Raw genomic sequence first — 27,946 nt, forward strand, 5'->3', positions numbered from 1 at the left:
CTTTGGGGAGTCCCTGGGAGGTTTCTTCAGAAGTTTGGAGATTCCTAATATAATAACAGGCCAATCTTCAGAAGTGTGCTTATATGTAGTGGGGATTTCTCATAACTAGCTAAGGACCATGTCCAAGTCAATCACAACCACTTATGTGAACAGGCTTTTCACAGGTCATCAGCTACAGCACATCTCAGCTGGGGCTTTCCCACAGTCTATCAAACATCTGTGATTTGCCAGCAGTAACCCGGGGATCAAGCAAGTTGTGGTTTCAAAGCCAAGGTCACTTAGGAGTGGCAGTACTTATTTCTAGGGGTGAGGGAATATTGCAAATACAGTTCTCAACACAAGTTAATACATGTTCTGAAAAGAGGCCTGGCTAATACAGCATGGATGATCTTATGAATTAAATGCAATTACTATGATCAATACCTGATTAATTAAGCAAACTCAGCTTACTACCATTAACTAACATAACTAACTTAAACTTCATCCCATTCTGCTCAGTTCATTAACTATAACTCATACCCATTAATTCACAATGAACTGAGCAAATACTGACTAAATCAAGTTATCAATATCAAAATTATCTTTACACTAAGAACTGTCAATAAAACTAATAATTTAATCTAAGGTAGAGAAGCCCATTGTGTTCTGCTAAGGCTTGGGTGGAGACTTTTGTCTAGATAGTCCAAATCTGGAGGTGGTTCAGTAAAGAGGTTTTTGGTTAATCTCATAATTTTTGATTCTGTCAAAAGACACCAGTAGGCTATGAAAACAAACCTTCCCTCTCCCATTAAGAAAGACCACCCTCAGTTGTTTCATCAGCTAAAATATGACTTAAAATATGAAAGGAAGAGCTAAAAAAAATGTTTGGAGAGAGAGGGGATGGGCTGGGCAAAAGCAAGTCCATGTGCTCTAAGGGCTCTCAGCCCCAGTCCTAGGCTGGATGCCCTTGTGCCAGCTTCTGATGGTATAAGCATGTTGAGAGGGTGTGAGGAAGTTTGATTTATTTTAATTAGAAAGATTGAAAATGAAAATTTTGTAGCTTGATTTGCAAACCAATAGATAAAGTTATAGAGGGTTAGAAGGAATTATATCCACTAGCCTTTCAGGATAAATTTGTAGGAAGGTCTTATTAAATCTAGTAAGACATAAATATTAATCTTCCTGAGTTCAAATCCAGCCTCAGACACTCGCTACCTGTGTGACCCTGGGCAAGTCACTTAACCTCATTGTATCATTTCCTCACCTGTGAAATAAGCTGGAGAAGGAAATGGCAAACCACTCCCATACTGCCAAGAAAACCACAAATAGAGATAGGAAGAGGTGGGCAGGACTTATCAACAACTACAGCAACAAAATACTTCAGAAAGATTAATCTGTGTAGGATGAGGGTAGTGTGGTATGGGAGTAACTGGTGGCAGGAAGATTTTTAAAGAGATTATTCCTGGAAAGAAGTAATTGTGTCTGCACTGGCAATGAGAAAGTAGGAACTGACTGGAGAAAGCAGAGCAAAGCACTTGTAGTCTATCACTTTAAGAGGTTTGGCCAGCAGGATCAAGCTATTGAAAGCCCAGGATCCAAGAGGATGAGCTTCCATAGCAGCTCACAGTCCCTCCTGTGTTCCTCTCTTGTCTTTGGCATCTCATTAATGGCCTTGGGGTGATCCCCAAGGTGCACTCTCTCCTCTCCTAGGTCATCTGAACACAATTTCTTCTTCCCTAATGAGCCTAAGAAATCAGGACCAAATGGATTAAGGAATTTCAGGCCACTTAGTTGGCTAAAAAGTATGACTGACCAGGCTAAAAAATAATCTTTTTCTTCAAGGATAGAGGTACCCCTTCAACTCAGTCCTCAAAGGCATTTAGGTTGCACAGGGCAAGGCCTAGGCCCTAGCCAGGGACTCCAAATATTCCTTTTTTTCTCATCCTCATTCAGGAATGTTGATGTTCATTCCCCATCCACAGCAGCAAATTCCGACCAAGCAGGAGGAGCTACAGTGTTTTCCATACTGCCAAAGGTTTTCATGGTTTTGGTCTACCTCTGGGTTCCCGTCTACTCATATGCTCCTAGCCATAGGAAGCCCACTGAGTAGAGGGACCAACTAATTAGATTTTAAACCATGGTGGGGATTTGGAAATGAGAAAACAATAGTACAGTAATCAAGACAAACATCTGTGAAAATGGAAGGGTCCTGATCCTGATCCTAAGTAGAAAACTGCTGCTACTCATTAACCCTGTAAGGCAGCACTTTGCCTAGTATCTGGCACATAGTAGGATCATAACAAATGTTTATTGACTGCCTGCCTGATGTAAACTGCCTGTATTGAAAGCAGCATAAGCAGTTTCTGCTAATGCCTGAGCTTTCCCCATATCAAGGAAACACCAGACCAGAAATATTGTTCCTCATGAGACCTGTAACACTCTATGAGAGGGTATGAAGAAAAAGGCCATGTGATTCTAAATATATTCTAGAGTCATGGGATAAACTCTATGTTGTGCAATTTAGACTTTGCTGATAATGAAAATTCTCCCCATTCTAAGGAGCCAAGCTCCTTGCCTGGTCTTCCCTTCTCTCCCTTCATCCCCCAAGAGACCAGAGAATGTAAATCACAGGGGGAGGGGTCAAAATAGGTGACCAAGAGGAATTTAAGTAATGACAAACAAATCAGGGCTATCACCTTTACCAATTTTGTTCTCCAGCCCAACTCTCTAATTTGCTGCTTTGCTGTTCATCTTCCTCCTCGGTCCAAGGTTGGCCTACGACATTAGTTTTCAAACTTCAGGGTCTCAGCCCTCCTTTACACTTAAAAAAAAAAGACTGAAGACCGCCAAGATAATTGTTTCTGTAGGTAATAACTATCAATATTTGCTCATTCCTTTGGACTTCCCCATCACAATCCCAGGAACTTCATGATCAAGAATCTCATCATTCTGAAAGAGAGAATAAGCCCCTCTGTTTGGGGAGCAAAGGCTTCCTCCCCAAACCTCCTTTTAAAGAGGGTACCTGTCCAATCAACTCTTAATTTGCCCATGATGGACTTCCCCATCTAGCCACCATACTTTCTCCTCTCCCTTCTCCTTCCTTCCTTCCTTTTCAGCTTCCTATTTTTTTAATGCTCCCTCCCCCTTATTAGATGGAAAACTCCTTGAGAACAAGAACTGTATTTCTTTTTCTTCTTTGCATCCTCATCTCATAAGAAGTCACCATATACTAGGTGCTTAATAAACATTAATGGACAATTAGAAATTCATTGTTCAATCAATTCACATTTATTAAATTCCTACTTAGGTGCAAAGCATTGTGCTAAGCCCTTCTGGGACAAAAAAAAAAGGGCACAAGATAGTCCCTGTTTTCAAGGAGCTTACAATGTAATAGAAGAAAACAACTAGCAAATAAATAGGCATGAAGCTAGCTGTATACTGGATGAATAGGAAATAATTAAAAGAGGGCAAGCACTGTCCTCTGAAGTGGGGTTTGCCAAGGCTTCCTGTAGAAGGTGCAATTTTAGTCAGGACTTGAAGTTTATAAAATTTTTAAAAATATATTAATTCCACAAGAAAAAAACAATAGCAAGCACACTAAATTTAACAAATTACATCATTTTATGGAAATAACTTTTCCAGAATAAAAACAATGAGAAAGTGGCATTGTTTTGCTCCTCCCCCATCTCTAACATGTGGCTTAATCGAGGATATCTGGATTCTCCTTATCAGCTTTTACATTCAATCTATTATAATTCGTTTTGGTTGAAGTTTATCAAAAAAACCTGCTGTCACCCAACTACAGTAGTTGGACAAGGGAGTGATGGGGTATGGGCCCAAGCCAAAATCTTTGGCCCTCACCCCAAAAAGAATTTGGGTCCCATTTGTCTATAGGCCCCAGAAAACCCTTAAACTTTCTTTGAATTGTCAAGGAAGTCACAAGCTATTGCCTGAGACTATTATCCACTCAACTGGCATTTTCTTATCTCTTATTCTTGTTCCTATCAACTGGTCTTGATACCCTAATGAAGCTTAGTAAATCTCCCAACCTTGATCTTATTCAGACCCCATTCAACCTGTTCCTTCTCTATCTTCTGGTTCTTTGTTACCTTAATAAAGCCTATCCCACCATTGTGTGTTCCAAGACGATCCCATTCAACTTCCCTGGCACACCCATTGGGATTATCCCTCAACTCTTCCCCCCAGTCACCCCAGCTTCAGGATCCTCTTCCCAGCCCCTCCTCTGGTCACTCCAAATTACTTGGCTGTATATGATCCATCCAGGCCCCCAGTTAAACACTGAGATTTCCTCATGCCAGCTCGTCCTTAAGAGCATCATTAATGTTCCCGTTCCTTAAGAGTCTAGCTAGTATGGTTCATCTGTAGTAAACCTTGTCTTTGGCTGAAAGAACACTTGGGTTGAATTCATTCTGACAGGACCTGCATGTGGTGATTTCTGGGTCCCAACACACCTAGCATCTACACCAAAATAGGAGGAGTATTTTAATGGGAAAATAACCTCTTAGTATTATGAAAATAGCAAACCTGAAGACACCGCAGTAGAATTTAGAGAACCCCAGGGGTGGGTAGACCACACTTTGAGAATCCCTGATTTAAGGGTTTTTGGTGAACCCTTAAGAGCCATTTGGTGAATTTTGAATGTAGAGTAATGAATTTGTAGACAATCCCTTGAATTTCAATTACATAGTTTGTATTCAGTGCCTGGGGAGGGCGGGGCTTTCTAGGAAGCCTAAACTGATGCTTCTTTCACTTTGCAGAGCAACTAGCAAGGGGAAAGTACTAAGCAGGTAGGTAATGGACTCCCCCTTCCCAGAACCTGGGATTTTCCCACCTCTCCCTGGATATAGCGCCTTTGCTGATGGTGTGCTTGGGTTTCCCTCCAGCTCTCTCACGCTCATCCACGCTCCCCACCGAACCCTTCAAGCAAGTCCCACTGTTCTAGTTCAGGCTCTAGGGCTGTCAGGGAGACCCCCAGCAGACTGGGTATGGGGCCTCATATTTCGTTCTCTTCCTGATGGCTCACTGCCATGTATCCCATGCCCTCGATACCCCCATCAGCGCTGGGACAGAAGGGGTGCAGCTTCATTCCTCCTGCTCAGAGTTTCTTGCGGCTCTTGAAGTCTGGTCTTTCTGGAGGCTCGCCCGCAGGAGTCATTTAAATCGTATCTGGCCCTTCTAGGTCCTGCATGCCAGGTCCCCCAGAGTCTGGGATTACTCCTGGCGCCAAGGCCAGGAGTCTCCCCTTAAGGCCAGCAATGATTCCTTAAGCTAAGTACGGAAGGTGTGGCACTGAGAAGGAAGGAGAAAGTCTCTAAATCTGAGCTTTGGTTTGAGGGCTTAGACTAGTCAGCTGTTCACTGTGTTTGAAAACCAGCTTTCTCCCCCCACCAGGCTATTACTTTCCTCCTAAGCTTGAGAGGAAGGGTGTACACTGGAAAGAACTCTGCACTTGGAACCAAGATTCAGAAAACCTGAATTTGAATTCTGTTTCTGAATCTTGGACAAATCACTTGCCATCTCTGGGCCTCAGTTTCCTCTATTAATGAGAAGCAAGTACTTCTTATTGAACCTTCCAGCTCTAACTTGCTGTCAATATGAGAACTTTGGCTTTCTTGCCCAGGCCTTGTATGTTTCTCCCATTTTGGATGATCTACTCACTGTTCAGTCCCTTCCTATTCTTTACCTAAGTGCTGCCACAGGGGCAGAGTTCTTGTTCCAGCTGGATCTGCTAATATGGCAGCTTCCATTATCCAGGACTTTCTGCCTGTTCTGATTACATTTTGTAGGCCCTACCAGCCTTAGCTAGGATTTGCCTGATTGTTTCTGATCACATTTTTGCTGAAACTTGAGGCTGGATGATTGGAGCTGACTTGGAGATGTCATGTGGAGTAAATGTGGACTCAAACATTGGCTGAGTTCTCCGGGGAAGCCTAGGTTTACTGCTCTAAGGTGATAATTGACAAATATTTATATTAAACAAGTGCCAAGACAGCTAGGTGGTACAGTGAATAGAGGGCCAAGCTTGGAGTCAGGAAGACTCCTCCTCAGTGAATTTAAACCCACCCTCAGACACTTATTAGCTGTGTGATCCTGGAGAAGTCCCTTAATCCTGTTTGCCCTCAGTTCTTCCTCTCTAAAAATGAGTTGGAGAAGGAAATGTCAAAGCACTCCAGTATCTTTGCCAAGAAAACCAAAAATGGGGTCAGGAAGAGTCTGACACCGTTGAACCTGAACAGCAAAAATTGTGCCAGGCACTGTGCTAAATGCGAAGTTACAAGGAAAAGTAAAAACAACTTCTGCTCTCAAGGAGCTCATATTCTATGGAAAAAGAAAACATACAAATAACTAGATATTTATTAAAATCCTAAATAAAAACTGTTGTTAAATAATAAAATATTTTAAAAATAGAAGTTAGGACTGAGCATGCAGGGCCAAGGAATTGTGCCACAGGTCTTCAGAGGGGTAAGGACACTTCCCATGAATTTTCACTCCTTTGGTTTCCTTGGGAAATTTAGCCAAAGTTAGTAATGACATTTTTGGATTGTTTTGACCTTTTGGTGTTGACTGAGTGTTCAGAGTTGTGTCTGGTAAGAAATCTTGTCAGAATTTTTTTTTAATAAGCAAGGGCAGCACTATTTCTTTCCATAAGATATTAGGGTGCCAGTGGGAAGTCTCCTTGTCTTCCCCAGAGAGACTCTGGGGAATGATACTGGTCAGTGACTGACCTGTGGCTCATGGTGGAGACAAGACTGGGAGAAGACTTCATTGAGCATGACAACCCTGACTATACCCAATAGTACTGTGTATTGAGAAGTGTCAAGTTCTTAAATCAAAGCCACAATTTTAAGAATAAAGCATCTTTATTTGAGATACCATGGTAGCAAATTTGCCACCCTGGGGGATGTCCCAGCAGCTGAATCACAGGGACAGGTTTTGTCAACCAGGTGAAGCCCACCCCTCAAAATGCAGAAGAGTTCGAGCTGAGTTGAAAGCAGAAAAGTTTTATTAGGAGGAAAATCAGATAGCAGTGCCCAAGCCCCTAGTACGAAGGAGCCCACAGCCCAAGAGAGGTAGAGGAAATTTATGCTTGAAAACCACAAAGGTAAGGTTCAGGAGGGGTTGGGAAAAAGAATGGAAAAATCTTTCCCAGGAACAAGATGTTTTTCCCAGGAAGCAAGATGTTTTGCCAGAGGAGTTGAACACAAGGTTAGTTTGAGCCAGTTTGGGGGTGGGGGCACAGCTCAGCAAAGTCAGCCGGCAAATACCAGCAAAAATGTCTGGGAGTGACTTTGTCTCCCTGCAGACTCCTGATTAGTTCAGCAAACAGGCTTATTCTGTGTCCAGTTTGTCTGTCTGGTAAGGTAACTCATAGAAACCAGTCATATTAATCTTAGGCGCACTTCCTCAGTTCTTTTACTCTGAGAAGAGGGGGAGGAGGTAGTATGAGGTAACGAGGCCTGGTCATGACAACTCAGTGGCCTTTGGCAAGGGAACCTACTTCATTCTGGCAGTTTTGCCATTCATACCACGAATCCCAATGGAAAGGGACAAGGACATCGGAAGATGAACTCTAGCTTAACCTAGGTTCCTTTACATGGCAAAATCACTGGATGGGTGGGGATGTAGGGTGCATTTTAGTCCAACCTAATCATAAGTAAATATCTTAAAAATAGGAATATAAAAAATTACTGAAATTCTGACATTACTGGGATCATTAAGGGAGTGGAAGAAACATTTGGTGTTAATAATTTCCTGACATATTAACAATTTTCTGTCAGAAGATAATCTGATGAGGAAATCCAAGAACTGGAGGTATAAAGCAAGATGGGTAGAAGAGTTGGATAAAGATCTGTGGTAGCAGAAAAAGATGGGATAGATATTATCATCAAAGTATAGTGCAGACCATCTGAAAGAAGACATCAATGAAGAGACTCAGACATATCACAAATTTGACTCAGACATTTCAATTCTCTAAACATTTGCTAGAACGCTTTTCTTTTCCCTCCCCTACCCCAACCTGAATAGCTAATAATTTTTTGACTTTCTTTAATGGTAGTTTCATCCATCAAAAAGTGGAAAAACCAACCAGGGAAAGTCTATTTTGAATCTGACTCACCAATAAGGAAGAAATGGTTGGTAGGTGGAGGGGACAGAAACTTTGGTGGGGAAGTGATCACTGTAGCTTAGAATTTGTGATGGAGAAGTGGAGAGCCAGGCAGAGTTTGACACATGCTCTAGATTTTAAGAGCAGACTTCAAGGGGGACAGAGACAGAAAAGGTTGAATTTCATGGCCCAGATTTCTGCAGGTTTTCCAAAGCAGTAGGAAACCTCTCAAATCTATTGGAGATTCCTTTGAGACTGTGAGATCCTTAAAAGCAGGAACTATCTTGTTTTCTAAACTTGTATCACAGTGTTTTGCACACACTAAATGCTAAATAAATGCTTTGTCTTTCATTCAACCAACCATTGTTGAAGACTTCAGTTCAAGACTGCCCTGAAAAGGAAATTTGTCAATGATTCCCATCAGGTAGACAAGGGGGAATTGCCTAAAGAAAACTCCCTATGAGTGCATGGAGAACTTTTCAACCAACTTAGATTTTTTTTAATAGTTCAAAGAAGGTGAAAGCAAGGTCAGGTAATGAAGAACGCATTCAAAAGTATGCCTTTGTCCTCTAAGAATAACATTTAAGAATGCTGAAACATGGATTGAACTGAAACTGGTAAGGAAATCTCGGGAAGATTAAAAAAAAACCGAAAAGGAGAATCTGTGGTTTCCTTTAGTGTTTAGTCACAGCTTGGTAATACTCAGGATAGTTGAGCAACAGGGGCAGCTACGTGGTGCAGTGGATAGAGCACTGGCCCTGAAGTCAGCAGGACCTGACTTCAAATCCAGCTGCAGACCAAACACTTGACTCTTACTAGCTGTGTGATTCTGGGCAAGTCACTTAACCCCAATTGCCTAAAAAACAAAACCAGAAACAAAACAGGATAGTTTGGCACTAACAAGCTCTGCTTGAAAACAACCTCAGCCTCTTAGCAATAGAAACAAACCCTTTTGTTGACTTAATAGTTCCTCCCTGAATAAAGTGGGACTGCCCACTTATGTCATCAATCACCATTTTCCCCCTTCATTTACCAGTTCTAAGGCTGAAGCCCCTACTTATCTTCCAGGCTTTGTGGGTCTCTTATGTGTAGCAGCTAGTATACTTCTATTAGTAAGTAAGACTCACTGTGCCTAAGTGAGTCACTGACCTGAGGTTAGGGGAACTTGACCCTTGGGCTGTCAGATTGAATGGAGATGTGTCTATTGTCTTTGACCTCTTCTTTCCCTCTTTCCTGCCACCTTTGCCTGCCTTCTAACTGATGGGTTGTTTCTGGTAGAAAATTCTGGTTCCAATAAAAAGTGGTTGACAGTGGGGTTGGAACAGCATCTATGGATTACTTCAGATTTCACTTTACTTTTTTTTAAACAGAGTTTCACCATGGAACACGCTTGTGGTCTTCTCACCCGCTGCAAGCAGCCAGGTAAGTCCACCAGGAGTACAAGCAAAGATGAGAAAAAGGAGAGAGAACTCCAGAAGTGTGCAGCCCTTCTGTGGAGTCTTTGGGGGTGAGAATTGAGGACTGAAGTGCATTTCCTTCCTCCAGTGCCTCTTAAGAGCATCTCGGTGGCTGTGTCTATCCGTGAGTTTGTGGCAGATGTGTCTGCAAGCCTGGACTACAAGAATGAGGAAGCAGCTCCTGTGGAAGCATTCTTTGTGTTCCCCATGGATGAAGACTCTGCTGTTTATAGCTTCCAGGCTGTGGTGGATGGGAAGAGTATAGTGGCAGAAATACAAGAGAAGCAGCAGGTAGTGGGGATGGCAGGCCAGGGCTCCCCTTTGCTTTCTCCATGTTGAACCAATATGTTTTATTGTAGTCTCAGCTGGAAACACTGAGTTGCTTTTGTCCTCACTTGAGGTGCTGTTTTGCCCTTGGTATTCTCTTCTGTAAAACGAGGGGAATGAGCTAGGTAGTCATCAAGGGGCTTTCTGACTCTAATTCTCTGTTTCTTGACTGAAAGCATTTGGAGAGAAGTCAGCCTGAGTGGCTGTTCCTTCTGCCCTCAAGCCTGCTATCTTTTTCTCTCTGACTGCCTCCCTAAGCAGTTATGTCTTCTTTTGCCTCTCTCCCCAAAGCCTTTTTTCCTCTTCTCCTGTTCCCAAGATTTCCTCATCCTGCTCTTCCTCTTGCCCCTCAGGCCCAGGAGAATTATGAGGATGCTATCTCCCAAGGCCAGCAAGCCTTCCTTCTGGAGCAGGATAGCAGCTCTGGTGACATCTTCAGCTGCAGTATAGGAAATTTGCCCCCTGGCCAGAAGGCTGCTGTCACTCTGAGCTATGTTCAGGAGCTATCCCTGGAGGCAGATGGGGCTGTTCGCTTTGTCCTGCCAGCCATTTTGAATCCACGCTATCTCCTGCAAGGTGAGGAGCCTGGCCTCCTCCAGTAGCAAGAGGTTGGGGATTGTGGATGGAAGAACAATGGGGGCATCTGGTTCTACCTGGATCCTGTGGCCTAGGGGAGAAAAGGGCCCTCTTGTTCCTCCTGGGATCAGCACTGTGTGGCTCATTGCAGAGTCAGCTGAGGCAGACAACATCACCTCTGAAGTCCCTCGGGTTCCTGGCAAGGAGCTGCCTACACGTTTAGTGTCAGTGCCATGTCTGCTCTCCATGGCATTGAGAAGGTCCATCCAACTGTCCTCTGAGTCCCCTGCAGTACTTGGAGATGACAAGAAGGTTGCCCAGGTAACTAACTAGGCAGGAAGCACCATTGCCTTGGTGGCCCTGCCCACTTCCATACCTCAAACCCTTCCTTTTTATTTCCAAGTACTGTCCAGTGTTCTGAACTCACCCATAAGATGGTCATATTTTATCTTCTCCCCCTCCTTCTAGATCTAGACTTTTCTCTTTTCATACCAACTCCATCCCAGAACTCCATCACTCACCAAATGGGAGGTTAACTTTCCAGCCCCTTGTTGTCACCTGGGAATCCAGAAGAAGTTCCTAGGATTTCCTTCATGTCTTAGCATTACTGTGCTCTGCCTCATCTTCATCCAGGTTTCCTTGGCTGAAGGGCATCATTTGATCGGGATGTTGAGATTCTGGTTTACTACAGGGAGGTGAACACACCCAGTGTCTCTGTGGAGCTGGCCCAGGCTGATGCCAAACCAGGTGAGCCAATCTCAGGAGCTTGCTCACCTTGCTGAGGATATACCTCCCAAGCATGCTGACGCTTGGCAGAGAGGTATTGAAATAGTTGCAGGATGGTTGTCACTATGGTATGCAGTGGTGATCTCAGGGATCCAAAGAGGGATATTTATTGACTTACTTAAAGAGAATAAGGAAGGATTTCATTATTATACCAAATGTAGAAATGCTAAGGTTTAAAGAAAAGAACAAAGTTACTGTTCTGACTGTTGAATATTATACTATGATACTTTGACCTAATATAAAATCATAATGTACAGTGACAGACCTAGAATCTCAGAACTGGAAGAGATAGTAAAGATCCTACTGCCTAATGCAGGATTTTTTATAGAAGCTATTGTGTAACTATGGCATCCCTGCCATGTACTTGCACAGTTGGTTTTGTTGGTAGGACCTTACATTTTATCCATCTTCCATTCAAGGTGATTAGATTGGGCACATGGTTCTAGCTGGATGAGATCTTTTGGAAATCTCTCTTGTGATGTGTGACCAGCCCAGTTGTTTTAGTCTAATATGTATCTCTCATGTACTTCACATAATGTCAAGGGAATTAGAGGTATAGCCTGTACCTGATGGCTTCTTGTCCTATACAGTTTTTCATTGGCAATTTTGTAAGTTGTCTTAAGTCCTTTTGCAACTAGGACAAAAATGCAAACCAAAAATAAAAGCTTGTGTAATAATTAAGCCCTCTTTCCTCACTCAGTTCCTTTTCCACTTCATTTTGCTTTCTGGTGACCTGTGACATAAATTTTGTGAGGTTTTTATATTTTTTGGTTTTTGTTTTTTGCTTCTGGGTAGGTTCTCTGATGGGAGATCCAGCTGTGATGGTGAGTTTCTACCCTAGTATCCCTGAGTGTCAGGGAGAGAACACTGGTGAATTTATCTTCCTCCTGGACCGCTCAGGGAGCATGTCCTTCCAAATGAATAACAAAGGGCCCAGAAGCGCATAGATACTGCCAAGGTACAAGCATTTTTTCTCTTTTATACCTCTCTTCCATATATCTTTTTTCAGGAGTGAAAATGAAACTATGAACTTAAATTAATCTTGTAAGGCAATGACTATTTCCTTATGATGGGGTGAATTTGAATGTGACCACTTTAAAGGTAACTCATTGGGACTGGCATCATGGAGGGGAGAGCAGAGTGAGACCTAAGTATCAGAAAGATCGAAAATGGGAGATTTTATTTTATATTTTTAATCAATTTATTTATTTTTAGTTTTCAATATTCGCTTTCACAAGATTTTGCATTCCAAATTTTCTCCCTATCTTGTCCCTCCCACCTTCCTAAGACAGCGTGCATTCTGAATAACCTTCACTTAATCTGCCCTCCTCTTCTATCTCTCCCCCCTTTTCTTATCCCCTTCCCATTCTATTTTCCTATAGGGCAGGGTAGATTTCTATACCCCATTTCCTGTATATCATTTTTCCCAGTTGCATGTGAAAACAATTTTCAACATTTGTTTTTAAAACTTTGGGTGCCAAATTTTCTCCATCCTATTCCTGTCCCCTTTTATTCTATTCTCTCCTTTGTCCCTATCCCTCTTCAAAAGTGTTTGCTTCTGATTACCCCCTCCCCCAATCTTCCTTCTTCTCTATCATCTCCCTGCTCTCTTATCCTGTTCCCCCCTATTTTCCTGTAGGGTAAGATAGATGTCCATACCCAAATAAATATGTATGTTATTCCTTCCTTAAGTCAAATCCAATGAATATAAAATTCATTCATTCCCTCTCACCTTCCCCCCACTTCCCCTCCACTGTAAAAGCCTTTTCTTGTCTGTTTTATGTGAGATAATTTACCCCATTCTACCTCTCCCTTTCTCCTTCTCCCAGTATAATTCTCTCTCACCCCGTAATTCTATTCTCCAGATATCACCCATTCAACTTCAACTCACCCTATGCCTCTATCTATCTATCTATCTATCTATCTGTCTATCTATCTATCTATCTATCTATTTATGCATATAATTCTTTTCCCTTCCAACTACCCTAATACTGACAAAAGTCACATGAATTACAAATATCATCTTTCCATGTACAAATGTAAACAGATCAACTTTAATAAGTCCCTTATTCCTGTTTGCCTCTTCATGCTTCTCTTAAGTCTTGTATTTGAAAATCAAATTTTCTATTCAGCTCTGGTCTTTTCATCAAGAATGCTTGAAAGTCCTCTATTTCATTGAATATCCAGTTTTTCCCCTGAAGGATTATACTCAGTTTTGCTGGGTAGGTGATTCTTGGTTGTAATCCTAGCTCCTTTGCACTTGGAAATATCATATTCCAAACCCTCCAGTCCCTTAATGTAGAAGCTGCTAAATCTTGTGTAATCCTGATTGTGTTTCCACAACACTTGAATTGTTTCTTTCTGGCGGCTTGCAATATTTTCTCCTTGACCTGGGAACTCTGGAATTACACTGCAGTATTCCTAGAAGTTTTCCTTTGGGGATGTCTTTCACGAGGTGATCTGTGGATTCTATTTTCTATTTTACCCTCTGGTTCCCTTATATTCAGTTTTACTGGATAATTTCTTGAAAGATGATGTCTAGGCTCTTTTCTTGATCATGGCTTTCAGATAGTCCAATAGTTTTTAAATTCTCTCTCCTGAATCTATTTTCCAGGTCAGTTGTTTTTCCAATGAGATATTTCACATTGTCTTCTATTTTTTTTTCATTCTTTTGGTTTTGTTTTATAATTTCTTGATTTCTCATAGAGTCATTACCTTGCATTTGCTCCATTCTGATTTTTAAGGAATTGTTTTCTTCAGTGAGCTTTTCTACTTTGTTTTCCATTTGGCCACTTCTGCTTTTTAAGGCATTCTTTTCCTCATTGGCTTTTTGGACCTCTTTTGCCATTTGGGTTAGGCTCTTTTTTTAAGGTGTATTTTCTTCACTATTTTTGGGGTCTCCTTTACTTTTAGAAAGTTGTTTAGTAGTTTTTCATGATTTTCTTGCATCACTTTCATTTCTCTTCCCAGTTTTTCCTCTACTTCTCTTACTTCTCAAAGTCCTTTTTGAGCTCTTCCATGGGCCTGGGACTGATTCATATTTTTCTTGGAGGCTTTGGATGTAGGTGCTTTGACTTTGTTGTCTTCTTCTGGTTGTTTGTTTTGATCTTCTTTGTCACCAAAGAAAGATTCTATAGTCTGACTTTTTTTTTGTGCAGTTTGCTATGTTCACAGCCAATTATTTGAGTTTTAAATCCTTTGTTAAGGTAGGGGTTTACTTCCAGTGTGGAGGGTGTACTGTACCAAGCATCAGGGATTTTGTGCAACTGTTTTCAGAAATATTTCTAGGGACCTGTAAATTTTCACATCTTCCAAGGTGGTATGATCAAGGGCAAGGTGTTTACTACTTTCCTGACCTTTGCTCTGGTCTATGAATGACTACAAGCACTCTTTTCTGTCTTGGAACTGTGAGGAGGATTCTCTCTTTACTGCCACCAGGAGCTCTACCATGCCAGAACCACTCCTCACCCTAGGACCACCACCCTGAACTGTGACCCAGATCCAAGCGTGGACAAAGCAAGAGAATCCTGCCTCAGTGCCAGCAAAGAGATGCCTGCAGTCTCCCTCTGATCAGCCACTCTATTCCCCATCAGTCTGTGGGCCGAGCTCAGGAAGCAGCCACTGCCCCAGGGCAGCACGTGGACTGGAGCTGGGACCTAGCTTCTCTTTCACTGTGGTCACGGACATTTCCTAGTGACCTTCTAAGTTCTCTTTAGTGTTTGTGGATTAAGAAGTCTGAAAACTGCCACAGCTGCCTGTGATTCAGTCCTCTGAGGCCTGTTCCAGGTTCACTAAGGCCTAGTCTTTGCCTGGGCACACATGCTGAACTGCATTCTTCTCCCAGCCTGGTGCAATACACCTTTCCAATCAACCATCTAGGTTGTCTTTGGCTGGAAATTTGTTTCACTTTGTCTTTTTGTGGGTTCTGCTGCTTTAGAATTTTTTTAGAGTGATTTTTTATAGGTATTCAGAGGGGTTTGGGGGACAGCTCAAGAAAGTCACTGCTTTTACTCTACCATCTTGGCTCCACCCCGACTTTATTTTTTGAAAATCTCTTCTCACTCAGGAAACTCTGGTCCTGCTGCTGAAGAGTTTGCCCCTTGGCTGTTTTTTCAATATCTATGGTTTGGATCCTCCTTTGAATCCTTCTTCCCGTGAGTCTCTGGCCAGAGTCACAGAAGTGGGGAGGAGGGTGGAGGTTAAAAGGGGAAGTGTTAAGGAAGCTATTACAAATGATATAGTTACAGAATTTGTGAAGAGGTAGTATAAGACCTGTCTTTGGAGCTGGGATTTATGAGAGGGGCAGGAGGCTTAAGTTCTTTACACTGTTGGAAAATGTGTCTCATGGAACTCTCTTATGTGTGTGTGTGTATGTGTGTGTGTGTGTGTGTGTCTTAGAGAAAGTGTGGAGTACACACAGCAGTCCATGGAGTTGGCTGTGCAGAGAGTAAAGGCTCTAGAAGCTAACCTTGGAGGGACTGAAATCTTAGAGCCACTGAAGGACATTTATAGCAAATCCTGCAGGCCAGACCACCCTCGGCAGGTGAGGACCTGGGACTGGGAGAAAGAGACACACAAGTCTTGTTTTGTTGATGGGTCCTTAGCATTAATGCTGTCTGAAGGCAGCAGTGATCAGGTGTTTTGGAGGCAGTTGGGGTCAAGTGACTTTCCCAAAGTCAAACAGCTAGTAAGTGTTCTGTGTCTGAGGCTGGATTGGAACTCATGTCCTTCTGACTCCAGGGCTGGTGCTCTGTCCACTGGACCACCTAGCTGCCTAATGTTAATACTAAGAACAGACTTGAGAGGTCTAATAGGATCTCCTCCCATAAGAATAGTCTGATCCCTTGCACTAGGAATGAAAACTATTGACAATACAATAACAATTGAAAATTCATATAGCAATTTATGATGCAAATGACATAAATGAGAAATTATATAAATGATAATGGTATCATATATATAATTTGATTCTTACAACAACATTGTAGGTTGGTTCTACAGATGTTATTATCTCCACCTTACAGCTGGTCAAAGTAAGATTTTGGATTGAGTGACTTGCTCATGGCCACAGAATTAGTGATAGAGATGACTTTAAACCCAGGTATTTAGTGACACATAAATTCATCTTTCTATTACACCCACTGCTTCTAAAAACGTTTGCAGGGTTGCAGTGAAAGGTCCCACTCACAGAAGACCCTGACTCAGCAGTTTAGGAAACACTATAACTTCCCGGGTGCCCTGAATGAACCACTTATCTCACAGTTGTGGAGATAGTTTTAAGTGCTTAGCACAGTGTCTGGCATATAGTAGGGTGTTCCACAAATGTGAATTGCCTTCTCCCTACCACAGCCCCATATCCCAGATCTAATTTCATGAAGTCTGTCCTTATAGATCCACAGTAATATAGACCTGAATTGTGAGGTAGCCTGCTCTATGTTGGGACACCTGCTTTAGTTTGGGTCAGGGGAGCCCTGGGCTGAGGAACCTGACGTGGCTTTGACAGGATCTGTGGCTGCTTGTCTCCCTCTGCAGCTCTTTGTCTTCACAGATGGAAAAGTTGGTGATACATGGAGGGTCATTGCTGAAGTTCAGCGCCATAACCAGAATTATAGGTATGGTTTACAGGAGTCAGCCTCTGACACATACTTACTCACCATGGGTCTGGGCCTCAATGTCTTCATCTGTAATATGAGGGATTTGGGCCACACGGCCTCAGAGGTTTCTTCCTGCTCTCCATCTGTGATTCTGTGGTGATCATCTGCAGATGGCTGGGTACCTAAAGAAGGACTCTGATCCCTAACAGGCCTCCACACCCTAAGGCTTTTGTCCTCTAATTCTCCACAGAGTAGGAGTCAGGAACCTTTTCCTAAAACTTCCTCTGGCCAGCCTGCTGTCTTCTCATTCCAGGTGTTTCTCTTTTGGAATTGGAGAAGGGGCTTCCACCAGCCTTGTTAAAGGCATTGCTCGGGCAGCTGGGGGCACTGCAGAATTCATCACGGGCAGGGACAGAATGCAGCCCAAGGTGGCATGGTTTTCTTTTTCTCAAAAGCATCTCTTCCAGACTGAGGCACCACAGTAGCTTTCTGACACAGATATGTCCTTGTCCCCATGTCCTGTGCTGTAGCATTTTGTGTGTTGAGGTGCTTGGGAAATGTGCCTGGGTGGGTGAAGTGGGACCTTTCCCTTTCTGAGCTTTGGGACTTTGCAGCTGTAGATCTGAGACCTCTTGAGTGTAGAGCAGGCATGACCCCACTGTGTGTTGAAAAGGGTCCAGGATGTTCCCTGGGAAAGTCTCTGGTCATGACAGACAGAGTCTGAAGGGACACGAACATGAAGGGGATGAAAGGTACAAAGACTGGAGCTGGCCTCAGAGACCAGGACCTTTCCTTGCTTCCCTGGAGGTTCTGGCTCTACAACTTGAACTTACCTTCATGGTTGACTGTCAATATCCCACTATCCCAATTTTCCTGTCAGGGACAAAAAGAATTGGAAACAGATTGCTGTGATGTATTCAGGAGTTTGGAAGGGGGTTGAAGCCTGGTTTCTCACATGACCAAGGAAGAGGAAATATCTGTCTCTGCTTAATTATCCTCTCTCATCAAGTTGCTTTCCTTCCCCTTCAAGCTCTCCATTCTGTTCCCCCAGGCCTCCGGTCCCTCAAGCGGGCCCTGCAGCCAGTGGTACAGGATGTCTCCCTGACCTGGACTCTGCCCCCTGGGCTGGAGACTACCTTGCTCTCTCCTCCTCCTACTGTCATCTTCAGGGGTCAGAGGTTAATCGTCTATGCCCAGTTGAAAGGGACAAATGCAGTAAGTCCCCATTCCTACTTTTGGGTCCCATGGTTGTGGTAGCAGACGTCCAAACTCTGTCCTGGGATTTTCCTTTTCTGGCACTAGGTGGGTATATGGGCTTACCCAGAGGATGGCACGTGGAAGGGAGGAACGAGCGCTCTCATTTCCTTTCCTTCTTCTATACCTGTACCTTGGTAATATCTTTTTCCTGAACATTACTCCATTCTGATCTGGTGGAGTATGTAGGACAGAGTAATCATTCTGTAGTCCAAGGATCTGTGTTCAAATCTTACCTCAAATGCTTATGACATAGGACTGGGGACAAGTCACTAAGCTCCTTTAGACCTCCCTTCCCAGCTATGTAAAATGAAGGGGTCAGACTGGATGTGCTCTGAGATCACTGCAAGCTCTAGAGGTGTGATCTTATGCTTGTGATTTAGACCTCAATACTCCATTAATGGGCTACCTACTGCCTGACCTCTCTGCTTATCCTCTTCCAGTCAAAAGAGGCAGCAGGTGAGGTATGTCTTCAATACGAACTCCAAGGTGAAGGCTTCAGGAACACAGTACCATTCTCCGTCAATGCCAAAGGAGATGACAAGTAAGAATCCTTGATGATCCCTCCCTCCTTTTTTCTCCTGACTGTTCTTGAGGCTTCTCTTCCTTTCTTTCTCATTAACTTCTCTTCTATGGACCCATACATGTCTTCTTTTTATTCCCCACTACCTTTCCCTGGTTATTTGGAATCCTTAGGAATTGGGGGTTAGGACCACCTTCCCAGGTGCTCATAGGTAGCACAGAAGATTGTCCCTTTCCAGACTTACCATTCACCGCCTGGCTGCCAAGTCCTTGATCCAGACCCTTGATGGGAACTTACGGGATGCTGCAGAAGTGAAGAACAAAGTGGTGGATGTTAGCCTTCAGTCCGGAGTTGTCTCCTCTCATACTGCCTACATTGCTATCAACAAGGAGCTCAATCAGCCCATTCAGGGGCCCCTAACTCGGAGGGATATTCCATTGGCTGCTACCTACCTCAGTGCCTCATGGTTGCAACCCTATTTAAGAAGTGCACGTAAGTGGTGGATTTCAGTCCTTTGACTCATATTCTAGAGATAAAGAAGTCATATTGTTTTTTTCTGCCCTTTTGATTTTTGCATGTCCTGCCTATTGTTTTGAGATGCTTTATTGGTGTACTTTTTCTGCTGCAATGGGTGAGGGGGGGACATCTTTTGGTGGAGATGGAAAATCATAGAGAAGAAAGAATTAAAGGGGAGGGGTAGAAATATTAAGAAGCAGAAATCTTAGAGGGTAAGAATGCTATACTTGCTAAAATTATAGCCTTTTATTCTTGTATCCCTTAAGCTACAGTTATGTAAATGGCTGCAAAATGTTCAGTAGATGGGTATTACCTACCAAGAAGATATTGGGAACACACTAGGGGACCACTTTGACACCTACAGAGATAGAAGCTCCTGAAGAAAATATCTTATAGCTAGAGATAGAGAGTATGCCTGGGGCCACACACCTTGAAGAATTAAACTTCTTTTCTCTGTCTGACTCAGGGATACTGAGGGTGTTCTGATCTTAACTCCTGTCCTGCTGGGTTTCAGGTAGTTTGGGACCTCGTCGTCACTTTCTATGTTCATATGATGCATCTTCAGCATACAACAGCTTAGGAGAATGTAATGATTCAGGTGAGCTTGAGGACTGGGATGACAGCTATCTCTGCAACTCAGACTCTTCCACAATGATATTTGCCAGAGATGAGATTCCATTTTTTATTTTATTTTGCATTTTGGTTATTCCACCTTTAGGATTTCACGGAAGTGCCAACCCCCTCTTCAAAAAACAGAAGACTGCCATGTTTCCAAATTTAGAAAAGCTGTCTTTTAAAATGGCATTACCCCCACGTAGCTCAAGTATCAAGTTTGCTGAGGATTCCATGGCTAGAGGTGAGGGGGACTCGGGACTCTGCTTTGTCATTACCACTTTGTGTGCTGCAAACCTCTTGTTCCAAATGATTATTTCTTTGAGGCTTTGCCTCTGAAAAGTATTAGGCAAGGGAAGGAAGTTGATTTGTCTCCCTGTTGCCACTGTGGGCCTTGCTTGGCTGCCTTGTCCCCTGGTCCCTTATTTCATTTCTTACCAAGATGTACTCTTCCTGGTGGCTAAGCATCAGCTCTTTCTTCTCCTCTTTTCTCTGCTCCAAACTTTACCAGATTTTATGACTCCCAGAAAAAGGAGAGGGTTCTTGTTTATGGAGGTTGGCACTAGACAGCCCCATCCTTTTATAAGATCTGCTATCACACATGTGTGGAGTGCTTCTTAATATGTAAACTGTGAGTTTATGAGCAGTCCCTTCAGTTTATTAAGATGGAAATCACATGGTCAGGCCTACAGTTTAGGAAAATCACTTTTGCAGATGTTTGCTGCATGAATTGCAGTGGGGAGACACTTAAAGCACAGAGGCTAGTAAGGAGGCAATGCAGTAATCACAGGGACAGTGAATTAGGTTGATGATCATGTAGGTGGATAGAAAGGTAAGAGAGTGTTATAGGAAGTAGACATGATCAGATTTGGCAACTGATCTAGCTGTGTGGGGTGAATAAGAGAAACTGAGGCTGAGTCCAGGATCATAAATCTGTTGACTGAAAGGTTATGACCTTAACAGGAATAAATTATGGATTTGGGGAGGAAGATAATGAGTTCTTTTGTGGACATGTTAACATTGAGGTGCCTACAGGATACTGAGTTTAAAATGTCAAATAGGCATTTTATTATGTGAGATTATAGATCTGGGCATGATCTGCATGGACAAAATTAAATCTATGGGAGCTGGTTATGTCAACTCCTCAGTATAAAGATAAAATAGAAGTCCTGAGGAAGAACCTTTGAGTATAATCAGTTATGAATCTTTACATAGGTAATGGTGCAGGAAGGGAGATTAAGAAGGATTGGCTATATGGTGAGTAGCGTCAAAAAATTGCTAAAATGGTAGCCATCTCATTCCTGTATCCCTTAAAGGACAGTTACAGAGAAGAATGACTATCCAAGAAGCTAAGGATGCCTCCAGTGTTAATTGCTGCAGATATGTTGAGAAGGATTAGGACTGAGAAAAATCTATCTGATTTGGAAGTTAAGAGGCCATTGGTAATTTAGGAGAGAATAGCTTCAATTTAGTAATAAGATTAGGAAGCAAGAAAGATGTTGAGAGGTGAGATAATCAAGGAAGTAGAGTCAGAGATTGTAAATAATTTTTTGTTCATATTTCCTGGCAATCATCTGGAAATCCCAATCTTGGTCTCCATCTCAATCTGTTCTTTATTTCCCATCTCTACTTTTTCCTCCAGTATTCAGCATGTAGCAGTGATTTCAACAGAAAAAACTGTAGTCGTCAGGTCTTTAGTTTCATGCTCAGTTCTTCATGATCTCCAGGATTGCATTATGGGTTTGTTCTGGTGACGTCTTTAGCCTCCACAGGATCAGGAGGAGTAGATGGTGGTTTTCAGGTGAGATCATCTCAGGAGGTTTTCCTGTCATGTACTTGAATAGCTTTATGTCTCATGAACTCAAGAGAGCTTTCTACTGTTATGATATGTGTACAAGTTGTTCTAGAGGACAAAACCAGAAGCTATAGTTAGAAGTCAGAAAATCACAAATGAAAGTTTGATATAAGAAAAAAGCACCTTATAAACTAGAGCTCGCAAAAGAATAATGGACAGTCTCAAGGTAGTAGATACCCCTTTACAGGAGGTCTTTAAGTAAAGGCTGGTGGGATTTTGTAGTGGGGATTCCTATGGGGTTATATGGAATTTGACCAGGGGCCTACTGTGGTTCCTTAAAATTCTGAAATTTTGTGATTCTCTGTGTTAGTCTGTGTTACTCAAGAAATCCTCAACCATTCATTTTTGCCTTATTTTTCTCTGGCTGTTTAAGAAATGATCTTCCCAGTGAATCTACTTCGTTGTTCTTTTGAAGGCCACAAATGTGCTTTACTGAAGAGACTTAGCTCCCAGAATGGGAAGCCTGTCAGACTTATTTCATAGCTCCACATGTTCTGCTTCTTCACTTCCTTCTCTACATTGAACTTGCCAACTTATTAACTTGAGATTCTCCCTAGTTTAGTTTTACTTTCTGTTTCCTTCTGTGACTCATTCAACTTCTTCAAAAATTCAGATGCTGTACCATTTGGTGCATATCTTTTTAGTACTGATAATACATCATTGTCTGTGGTATCTTCAAACACCTTGGTTTCCTTCCTTGTCTCTCTTAATTAGCTCTATTTTTGCTTTTGCTTTCTCCCAGATCATGATTGCTATTATTGCTTTTTTTTTTTAACTTCATCTGAAGTATAATAGATTCTGCTCCAGCCCCTTACTTTTACTCTGTATGTCTCTGCTTCAGATATATTTCTTGTATACAACACATTGTAGAATTCTGGCTTTTAATCAGTACTGCTATCTATTTTTATTTTATGCGTGAGTTCATTCTATTCATATGTATAATATTAATGAATAACTGTGTATTTCCTTCCACCTTGTTTTGCTCTTGTTTATAGTTCTTCCTCTCTTCCCTTTTATCCTGTCCCTCCTCCCAGGTGTTTTACTTCTCAACACTGCCTCCTCCAATCCCCACTCCTTCTCTCAGCCCCCTTCCCTCTTCTCTTATCCTCATCACTATTTGCTTCCCTATAAGGTAAGATTGATTTCTATTTCCAACTGGGTATGTTATTCCCTCTTTGAACTGATAATGATGAAAGTAAGATTAAACTTTGCCTGCCATTCCCCCACCCCCGTCTTCCTCTTCATTCTCAAAGCTCACACCTCTTTTACGTAAGATGATTTACCCCATTCTATCTCTCCCTTGCCTCTTCTCCCACTACAATCTTCTTTCTTACCCCTCAATTTTTGGGGTGTTTTTGGATATCATTCCATTATAGTCATCTCACACCCACATCCTCTGTCTGTGAATACTCCTAATTGCCCTTATAGTGATAAAGTTCTAAGAGTTATAAATATCACCTTGCCGTGTATGAAAATAAACAGTTTAACCTCATTGAATCTCTTATGTTTTCTCTTTCTTGTTTTTGTTCTACCTTTTTATGTTTCTCTTGAGTTTTGTATTTGAGGATCATTTTTTTTATTCAGCTCTGATCTTTTAATTAGGAATGCTTGAAAGTCTTCTATTTCATTAAATAACCATTTTTCCCCCTGAAGGAGTATACTCAGTTTTGCTGGGTAAGTGATTCTTGGTTGTAATCCTATCTCCTTTGCCTTCCAGAATATCTTATTCCAAGCCTTTTTGTTCTTTTATGTAGAAGCTGCTAAATCCTGTGTAATCCTGACTGTGCCTCCACAATAATTGAATTGTTTCTTTTTGTCTGCTTGAAGTATTTTCTCCTTGAACTGGGAGCTCTTAAATTTGGCTATGATAATCCTTGGAGTTTTCATTTTGGGATCTCTTTCAGGTGGTGATTGGTGGATTCTTGCCATTTCTGTTTTGTCATCTGGTTCCAATATATCAGGGCAGTTTTCCTTAATGATCACTTGAAATGTGAAAAGTGTAAGGACTTTTTTTGATCATGGTGTTCTTGCAGTGCAATAATTCTTAAATTATTTCTCCCAGATTTCTAGGTCAATTTTTTTTCTACCAATGACAAATTTCACATTTTCTATTTTTTTGTCCTTTTAATTATGTTTTATCATCTTGATGTCTCATGGAATATTTTGCTTTCTCATGCTCAATTCTAATTTTTAAGGAATTATTTTCTTATTTTCTTCAGTGAGCTTTTGTACCTTTTTTTTTCAAATTTGTGCAATTCTGTTTTTTTAAGGAATTATTTTCTTTGGTGAATTTTTATTTATCTTTTTTTCCACTTTTTGTGCTTCTTTTTCAATTCAGTTGACTATTTTTTCATGATTCTCTTGCCTTACTTATTTCTTTTCCCAATTTTTCTTCTACTTATCTACTTTACTTTTAAAAATCCATTCTAAATCTTGTAAAAATGAATGCTAAAAATACCTTGATGTACAATTTTAAAAAAAAAGTAAAATACTATTTAAAACACTATCATTGGTGGGAAATAAATTAAAATCTTCTGTAAGCTCTTCCATGACTTCTCTTTGAGCTGAGATCAATTTGCATTTTTCTTTGAGGCTTCACATGTAATCATTTTGACACTGTTACTCTCATCTAAGTTTGTGCCTTGAAGCCTCCCTGTCGTCATAGTAACTTTATATAATCAGGTTCGTTTTTGTTTTTGTTTTGGGGGTTTTTTTGCTCATTTTTTCTGCCCATTTTGTGACTTCATACTTGTATATGAGTGTTGGGCTCTGCTCCTACACTGTCCTATGCCTCTTGTCCCTAGGCTCTGGGGCCTTGCTACTGGCTTTCACTGGGCCTCAGGGCCTAGGTGCTGGCTTGTATTGATTGTGAGGACCTCCCTACTGCCTTGTACTGTGGGCAAGGTCTTGCTGCTGGTTGGCTAGTGAGGGGGGGCATCAGTGGTGGTCAGGAATGGGGGCTGGACCAGCTGATGGCCTGTACTAGGGACCAGTCCTTGCTGCTCTTTTGGACTGGAAATCCTGGCTTGCACTGGGGAAAGGCCTACCAGGTGTATTGCCCTGGGGCTCCACAAGGCCTTAGGGAACTTGTTGGGGGAGTTGGGGTCTGAGGCTCCACAGACATGAAACCTAGGGGATTTAAAACCAGCATTACTACTAGGTGCCCTCTCCATTTTACCCTTCCAATGCATTTTGCTTTGTGTCTAGTAGGACTTTGCAGAATGACATTTCCCCTCAGTTGCCATGGGGGTGTGAGTGATGCTGAAGTTTACTATTTATTCCCCAGACACATCCCCATCAGAGTCTCCACTTATGCAGCTGATTTCCCTCCAGAAGGCAGATGGGTCCTGGGAACTGGATGAAGCTCTGGCCTCAGTCCTGGGAATGAGCATTCAGAGTGCATTGGCTGCATTGCCTGATCAGGTAAGGTCCCAGAGAGAGGGAGGCATAGGGTGGCATGTTTAGGAGGGGAAGAGCAAGAGAAAGAGGGCAAGAAAGAGCAATCCAGCTTTGGACAGAGTGATGGGAGCCATTGCCCATTAGGTGTGGTCTGTGACTGAGAAAGGTTGATGGAAATACTTTCTAGCCCTTAAAGCTGGATAGTTCCTCATGTTCCTCATGCTCAGTGAATATCTATTTATTGAGGAGAGTAGTAAGGGCAGGGAACTGGAAGAGGTAGATAATCAATCTGGGATCAGTTCTTTCTCTGGTCCTGGAGGGGCTAGGAACCATGCAGTGGTTTGTCTGCCCCTTTCTGGGGTACCCTGACCCTGGGGCCTTGGGTTCTGTATATTCTCTAGAGTAAAGATGTCCCAAGGTGGGCCACTATCTTGGCTGTGCTGTGGATGCACAGCTCCAGTTGGGACGAGAGAGAAGAATGGGAACTCCTGGAAAGGAAGGCTGTGGCATGGATCCAGGCTCGATCTGGTAAGGATACTGCCTTGAGGACCTTTTTCCATATACATCAGGACACTTGCTATTCCCTCAGGATACAGCTTCATGAGCTTGACTAGGGTGGGAGATGGAGGGATTGATGGACTGATTCCTTTCTGTTCCACTTTTTTGGTCTTTCAACTCAGAGGAAGGCCTCATAGGTAGTGAGGGACATAGAGGAGACACGAGAAGGTTAGAAATGCCTAAGGGAAAGGCTGGTGGGATATCAAGAACTCTCAACAGAGTGGTCTTGGCTCTCTTCACATTCCTTCTGCCAGGTTGCTAGCATCACTCCTCCCACAGCTGCCCTCAGGGTTAGGCTGAGACTGATCTAACAGCTATTCACTCCTCTGGTTTCAAGAATATTGTACCTCAGAAGTGTTTGTGGGTCCAGGAAAAGTGAAAGGGGAATTTAAGGTATGAGAAAAGAGACAGAGTGTAACTCTTGGTGGGGATATGGAAGTGCCTTCTGTTAAACATAATAAATGCTTAATGAATGTTTGCTAGAGCTAGAAATGGTTGGGGGAGGGCAGAATGGGAGTAGGGTTAGCTAGGTGGTATAGTGGACAGAGGGCTGGCCCTGGGGTCAGGAGGATCTGAGTTCAAATCCAGCCTTACTCGCTGTGTGACCCTCAGCAAGTCACTTACTTAGCTCTGTTTGCCTCAGTTCCTCATCTGTAAAGTGATCTGGAGAAAGAAATGGCAATTTCTAATACTTTGGAATATCTTTGCCAGCAAAACCTCAAATGGGTTCGCAAAGTGTCAGACACTACTGAAATGATATAACAACAACAAGAAGGGGAAAAAGAATGAATAAAGGAAGGAGGGATGAAAGGGAATAGGATGCAGACTGGTGAAGTGAATGTGCTTCTCTGCTTTTCCTGGCATTTGTCTAGCTATCCATCTTCTTGTGTTTACAGATGCCTCCCTGGTTGAATGCATCAAAGCTGCCAATGCTCTCCTGAAATCATCTGTGGATCCTGCTGTCTTTGGCCTATGAGAGTAGAAATGGAAGTGTTTATTTCTGGTTGCCACTCCTTACCCTCTGTGCTGCTAAAACCTGTTGCTGTGCCTTCCTTCCTGGTTATGCTCATTTCTGTAGGGACTGGTCAATCAGATTCCATTTGGTTCAATTCAAGTAATTTTTAAGGGCTCTACTGTGTGGGCATGTGCTAGGAGCTAATGCAATGAAGACAAAAGTGGTAATCTGGGGAAAGCAGCAAGTACACAAATTAGTAAATTCTAAAATATGTACAAAATAAATAATAATTTTGGGGGGGAGAGGAGAAAGAAGGAAAAATCAAGAAAGAACTCTTCCTTTCAGTTTCACAAACACTTCTATAGTAGACCATTCTTTGTGGTTACCAGAACCTCTGTCACTGCATAAAATCCATGAAGTGCAGGTCTGGGGAAGGCAGATCACTATAGCTTTTCCCCTTTCCCCTTTACACTATCTCAAGGCATATTAAAGAAAGAATAGTTCCCCCTGTTTTATTAATGAGTAAACAGAGAGAAGGAGGTGCCTAGTTTGAAGTGTCTTTTTGTCTATGTGCAGGTAGGGATTTCACTTTTGAGGAGAGTTAAAATTCAGATAATGGTAGGACATGCATCTACCATGACATGTATTATTGTATAACAGGACTAGAATTATTTTTATTAGGTAACTTGAAAAATTTCTTGTATCACATTATCTTGCACACTACCTGGACAAAGCTGGTGAGCAGGTAATGACCCCAACAAAGAAAGGGATTCCCACTAGAGGTGGAAGGCAAGCATGAGGTTTAACCTAACTCTGTGCCTGGGGAATGGGCTTGGGAAAAAATACCTAACCTGCAATGGACCATTTTGATTCTGTCTGTGTGGCCTTTGTATCCTTCAGTCCTACATGCGTGATGAGCTCCCAATACTACCTATGGCAGCTGTTGGAGACATAGAGACTAATCTGTGGTCATGGAGGTGGAATTCTATGACCATGGGCTGTGATCCCTTGGCTTTTAGGCACTGTTCTCTGCTCAACTAACAACAGTGGTAGAGAGATGTGGGTTAGAAATCAACATCTCCCTGTCTCTGAGATGAAGGAAAGGCTTTCTCTGCATGTTACAATCTTATATCCTCACTTGCTGTATCATGGATGCTTAAGCTTTTCAGAAACCTGTTATTTCCTGCCAGTATTCAACTACCAAAAATAAAAGGACTTGCCTTTTAGTTATCTTTGTTTTATCTGATATTTTCTTCTTTGTCCTTATACCCTTAAGCTGCTGTTCTGATTGCCTGCTTTTCCCAGGTGACAAACAATACCCCTTCTCCTCTTGTTCTTCACGTGTATCCAACTGTCCCACCTTATAAGTAGGACCCCATAATTCAGCCTCTAGTCCCCATTCCCTTGGGTTGGGGATACCCATGGCAGGA

General features: G+C 42.3%; 1 protein-coding gene across 1 annotated transcript; it reads left to right on the top strand.

The window, feature by feature from the left end:
• The first annotated feature begins 4,711 nt into the window (after positions 1–4,711).
• On the top strand, positions 4,712–27,746 carry LOC110207122 (von Willebrand factor A domain-containing protein 5A-like). The gene is given in 25 exon segments (XM_078146153.1): positions 4,712–4,787; positions 9,475–9,526; positions 9,650–9,852; positions 10,242–10,464; positions 10,616–10,676; positions 10,679–10,725; positions 10,728–10,757; positions 10,760–10,785; positions 11,098–11,116; positions 11,119–11,211; positions 12,046–12,177; positions 12,180–12,208; positions 15,317–15,371; positions 15,374–15,404; positions 15,649–15,793; positions 16,783–16,862; positions 17,158–17,325; positions 17,759–18,059; positions 18,542–18,642; positions 18,860–19,113; positions 19,652–19,735; positions 19,856–19,993; positions 24,891–25,027; positions 25,405–25,531; positions 26,458–27,746. Coding segments are annotated over 24 exon segments (2,607 nt in total). The 5' UTR covers positions 4,712–4,787; positions 9,475–9,483; the 3' UTR covers positions 26,538–27,746.
• The last annotated feature ends 200 nt before the right edge of the window (positions 27,747–27,946 follow it).

Source organism: Phascolarctos cinereus, unplaced genomic scaffold (genome assembly GCF_003287225.1).
Source record: "Phascolarctos cinereus isolate Bilbo 61053 unplaced genomic scaffold, phaCin_HiC Scaffold_726;HRSCAF=1367, whole genome shotgun sequence".
NCBI classification, from domain to species: domain Eukaryota; kingdom Metazoa; phylum Chordata; class Mammalia; order Diprotodontia; family Phascolarctidae; genus Phascolarctos; species Phascolarctos cinereus.